The sequence below is a fragment of the Chelon labrosus genome, assembly GCF_963514085.1.
Source record: "Chelon labrosus genome assembly, chromosome: 1".
In the NCBI taxonomy this organism is placed as follows: domain Eukaryota; kingdom Metazoa; phylum Chordata; class Actinopteri; order Mugiliformes; family Mugilidae; genus Chelon; species Chelon labrosus.
Genome location: NC_140337.1, coordinates 29121975 through 29127527, shown reverse-complemented (window position 1 = coordinate 29127527; position 5553 = coordinate 29121975). Strand labels below are relative to the sequence as shown.

At 39.7% G+C, this 5553-nt stretch overlaps 1 protein-coding gene across 1 annotated transcript; it reads right to left on the bottom strand.

The window, feature by feature from the left end:
• Positions 1-2748: 2748 nt before the first annotated feature.
• LOC311492260 (uncharacterized protein) lies at positions 2749-5236 on the bottom strand. The gene is made up of 2 exons (XM_084550495.1): positions 4061-5236; positions 2749-3609 (listed from the first exon to the last, which is right to left on the bottom strand). The coding sequence occupies exons 1-2, from the start codon at positions 4158-4160 to the stop codon at positions 3353-3355; spliced, it is 357 nt and encodes a 118-aa protein (XP_084406621.1). The 5' UTR covers positions 4161-5236; the 3' UTR covers positions 2749-3352.
• Positions 5237-5553: the final 317 nt, after the last annotated feature.

Sequence of the window (5553 nt, the reverse complement as noted above, 5' to 3'; positions counted from 1 at the left end):
CTTTGAGCTTTGACTATAAATCAATATTTAATTTATAGAATGAGCTGCAGCAAGCCTCCAAACTGACGTTAATATGTTAATGTAAAGTACATCTGGATGATTTATCGTATTGTTATACTCATGTTAGCTGTACAGGGCTACAATTTCATTTGTATTTAACCTGATTCAGTTTCCTGTCCTACTCATCTGTAGCCTAGCATAGCCAATCTTATGAGCCTGGTAACACTTACTTTGGATTTCATTTTGTGATGTTTTTGATCCACTACTGACAAAAAAAATAATCATAATAATCTGACTTCAAAGCGGATGTGGTCGGAGAAGAGCTCATGTGACACGGTCAAGGAGAAAACGTCTCACTGTGTCTTAAAGGGAAAGACAACGAGCAAAGTCTCTGTTTAATTTGACATGTTTCCAGCTATGATCTTTACAGAGTATGAAGTAATAAAGATGGGCCAGACATCTGTTTCCAAATAATCAGTAAACACAGCTATTTCCAGTGTATTTCATGAGGGAGGGTTGGTTGTAACTTGACTACTGTTGATTTTGCAACAAATGTTTGTTCATATGAATCCATCGGACACAATGGACACGAACCATTCCCAGAATAACCTTAACTGCAGTGCTGAAAAAAATGTTCACAAAAGACTTTGTATTGAGTTGAGTGTACCTACTGGGACTTCTGCAGACATTCATTATGAATGGTTGAAACAGTCTCAGATTTAAACTTAGATAAACTTTGTAGTCTATATTTATACTTTTTTTTTTTTTTAGTTATGGCTTGAATCGGGACCAGAGAAACCAGTTTTGTTTCTTCCCATGTACCAACATGTGTTGTAATGACAGTGAAGAATACTTGAATCCTTTATTGAACTACAAGGGAAATTGCTTGGTCACAGTAGCTTAGTTGCACGTAAAAAAGTGCTCTTAAGAACCAAAGGCAAAAGAAAGATTACATAAAATAAAAGTAAAATCTAGTAAAATAAAATAAAAAAAAGTATAAGCAAAAAATGGAACATGGAGTTATATGTTACTGATCAGTGATCTAGTGAATTTGGAGGCCAGGTCAACACCTTATGCTGTTCTTCTGCATCCTGCTGGGGATGGCTGCTGCCATCAAGGAGTGTCATTGCTATGGGGTGAGTGAGTTGTGGTCATGAACTTTGGTGCTCAAATTTGAATCTGTTCATCCTTGACTCCAAGACAATGTTTGTGCCAAATTTGAGGGAAATTCCTGAGAATGAAACAAATGTACAGAAGGACACAATACTTCAAGCCATGTCTGTGACTCTGCAATTTTATGGATGTTTAATCATTTACATAAACGCAAACATTGTGGGTTAACAAACTTTTGGTTTATGTAGATTGGACATTTGGTGTCCTGACCATGCTTTATCTGATAATGATATTTCTCTTTGTTGACCTTTGTCACTTCCTCATTTAGTGAGAGATAAGTAACTGTATATAAGAGCTGTCCTTTACCTTGAAAGGTTGTGGCTTCAGGCTGGTAGAGAGAACAAAGAAGAGAGGATCACTCTGCTGCAGGTCTGCTACCAACTCTTATCGTCTTTTCCTTCATTGAATGTTCATCATGTGGGTGTTAAATATTTCCAACATGTCTGGTTTTCTTGAATGAAGCTAGAAATCAGCATCATCTCCACAATGATGATGATGATGGTGATTGTTTGTGTCGTGATGACTCTGACCAGAGCTGATGGTGAGTATATCGTAGAGTACCGTCTGCATACAGTGACATGGGACTCGTTACAAAAAACAAGCTCGGCCTATTCACCATCAATGGTACACAGTCATGTTCCGTGACAGAAGAAGACAAATTGTGTTGCCAAGTTGTGTAATTCCTGTCAGGTTTGATTGTGGTTAAACTGATGGTGGTGCAAGGCTCTTAGGACACAGCTGTCTGAATCATTTGAATGTACAATTTTAAACAACTATCTGCATGGTTCCTGAACATTATGAAATGAAATCATGTTTGGAGGCAAAACAAAAGGTCAGTATTTTCAGATCTGTCAGCTGTTCTAATCATTTTGGCCACCACTGTATGTAGGGTAGACTTTTAAGAGACATGCAAATCATACTCACTAAAATCAAGACATGTAACACACACTCACAGAGACGCTTGTTTTAATGCTTCAGGCTTTTAATTTTTGAAGAAAAACAACAGTAAAGATGAGTTCATTGTGAAGAAGGAAGTTTTGCTAACAGCGTTCTTTTCATAACACATTCAGTCTGTTGTTAGAAAAAGGCACAAAGCCTCTGAGACGACCCAGCTTCTGTTTATTTGACTTGTCGCTTCACTCCTTTAGTTGCGTTACAGCGATAGAAGAAATATAAAGAGGCTCCAGAGTGATTAGCTTAAGAAATAAGAGCATGAAAACACAAACATCAGCACTCATCCACCAGTGTTTGTGACAGATTCTTCTGTTTCAGGATTCATCTCATTTTCTTGGCGCAGACAGATGGACGACGTACATGACACTGTACATCATCCCAGCACTTGGACCCTGCAAGCACCAAAAACAAACAAAGAAAAGAAATCAGTCCACCTCCACATCGACTAAAAGCTGATACTGACTACATTTACATTTCCTTATTTCAATTAAAACAGTTCTAATTTAACTTTACATTGATGCAAAATAAAATGATCTGATCAGATATTTGCATTAAAAACATTACTAACAGAAGTTTCTCAGTTAATCAACTTTTTTCTTTCACCATTTGTTAGTTAAACCAGTCACACATTCAGTTTTCAAGTGAAATTAAGATTTACCTCCATAATTCATTTGTATGCAGTGCTGGGCACGACGCCCGTTGCTGGGCTCTCCAGGACACCAGTTTGAATAGTGGAAACGCCTCCCATCACTCCACAGCCAGAAACGCTCCTAAAAAAACAGATTTAAATAGATTTGGTATTAAAAAATATTTTCTGAAATACTTGACAAACACTGGGCCTCAAATTCATTCATTCATTCATTTTCTATATCTGGTTATTCCTGTTAAGGGTCGCGGGGGTCTGCTGGAGCCTATCCCAGCTGTCATCGGGCACCCTGGACAGGTCGCCAGTCCATCGCAGGGCTAACACAGAGACAGACAACCATTCACACTCACACGCACATCTACGGCCAATTTAGAATCACCAATTAACCTAATGAGCATGTCTTTGGATGGTGGGAGGAAGCCGGAGTACCCGGAGAGAACCCACGCAGACACAGGGAGAACATGCAAACTCCACACAGAAAGGCCAGCCGGCCCATGGATTCGAACTGGTGACCTTCTTGCTGTGAGGCATCAGTGCCAACCACCCCGTGGTGGACACAAACTAAAATAATTTATTCAATTAAAATGATGAACTAAATACCTGTTGAGCATCACTGCCTCCAATCCATGTTACTGGATACCCATGAGTGCGCCTCAATATCAGTCTCTGGATCACATGGTACTCGTACACATTACGGATCGATGCAAGGTTTCCACCCAGGGACTGACAGTTTTTCTGCAGTGGAGATAAACAGAGATAAATGAGAGTTGTCAAAGCAATAGCAGGACTCACAACCAAAAGGATGCAAGACATAACAAAATAAACCCAGTGATTACCTCAGCTTCAGCCCAAGTCATGCTTCTTGGAACGTAGAGGAAACAGCGTCCTTTGTACTTAGACCAACCACGACAACGTGAGAAACTCTTGATCGGGGGACTTCTTGCTGAAAACAGTGTCCAGTTAAAGGTTTAATATATAAACTTTTATTGCAACATAATATAATAATTTGAGTCTTTGTCGAGGGTAAATTGAAACTGATGAGTTGTCAGTTGTCTATTAGTAACTATGTTTTGGGATTGAACCATTCTTAACTAGTGATCAAGACTTTCTGGGAAGCTAAATGCCAACACTAGTCTGACTGCAAAGGATGACAGCAACAACATGCATCAAATGTCAGTAGAAATCTTTGAGAAATACCGACTGAGCAGTTTGAATATCACTGGACTTTGCTTCTGGAGGAGTTTGAAGAGATTTTCACAGCATTCATTAACTGCTGTAACGAGTCTCATGTCACTGTATGCAGACGATACTCTACGATATACTCACCATCAGCTCCAGTCAGAGTCATCACGACACAAACAATCACCATCACTGGCAGCGTCTTCATTGTGGAGATGATGCTGATTTCTAGCTTCAGTCAAGAGAACCAGACATGTTGGAAATATTTAACACCCACATGATGAACATTCAATAAAGGGAAAGACGATAAGAGTTGGTAGCAGACCTGCAGCAGAGTGTTCCTCTCTTCTTCCTCCTCTGTGCTAGCCTGAAGCCACAACCTTTCAAGACAAAGGACAGCTCTTAAATACAGTTAATTATCTCATCATTTCTCACTAAATGAGGAAGTGACACAGGTCAACAGGCAGAGAAATACCATTATCAGATAAAGCATTGTCAGGACACCAAATGTACAATTTACATAAACCAAAAGTTTGTTAACTAATGGTTGCGTCATATAAATGACTAAACATCCATAAACTTGCAGAGTCACAATTATTAAGCTTTAATTGGCATTGTCATGCCTCACAGCCATGGCTGGACGTAGAGTATTGTGTCCTTCTGTACATTTCTCTCATTCTTGTGAATCTGTTATCTCAGGAATTTCCATCAAATTTGGCATAAACATTGTCTTAGAGTCAAGGATGAATGGAAATTTAAAATTTCAGTGCCGAAGTTCACAAAACACGCTGCTGACCACAACTCACCCACCCCATAGCAATGACGCCTGTGTCGGGATGCAGCCTGACACAGGCACACACACAAAAACACTTTAGGAAAACAAAAAAAAAAAAACACGAAGAACAGCACAAGGTGTTGACCTGGCCTCCAAATTCACTAGATCCCAAAATGCTCAAGTATGCTCTGTGGGATGATCCACAGATGTCCCTCCCCTCAACCCATAAGACCCAAAGGCCCCCCACTAACAACAATCTGTTGCCAGACACGACAGGACACCCTCAGAAGACCCATGTCCATTGTCTGATGGGTCACAACTGTTTTGGAGGCACAAGGGAGACATAGACAATATTAGGAAGGTGGTTTTAATGTTGTGTCACTTGTACCTTCGTGTAATTGATGATGAAGTGTTGTGCAAAGCCTAAACAATTGTCAAATGCCTGAAGGTCCCACTTTCATCTATGCAAATAATTCTACGCAAGTAAAAACACCGTGGAACCTCACTGCTAAGGAAAGAGACATGTTTTGTCTCAAAGATGAACACATTTTGGAACGAAAATGACAAATCATTCCTGGAACAACAGCAAAGGACTTAATGAAGACACTTGAAAACCATCATGAAAAACTCAAAGTAATGTTTGAAGATTACACTTTGGAGAAATGTTCTCTGCTCTGCATTTGACAGTTTGGCCGTACTGCCGTTGTGGAAAAAGAGCTGAAGACTAGCAAACAGAAAACAGCATCATGTTGTGGGGGTGCTCTGCTTTGGAGGTACAGTTTCACTTTAGAGTAGTGATCTTGACTAATCCTACAAGCATTAAATT

Bases quoted from the DNA above. Each gene is read 5' to 3' on its own strand.
- LOC311492260 (XM_084550495.1), bottom strand. From the start codon at position 4,160: ATGAAGACGCTGCCAGTGATGGTGATTGTTTGTGTCGTGATGACTCTG. The intron at 3,610-4,060 runs GAGACTCGTTAC...GCTGAAGCTGAG, and splicing joins TCGTCTGCATACAGTGACAT to GTAATCACTGGGTTTATTTT.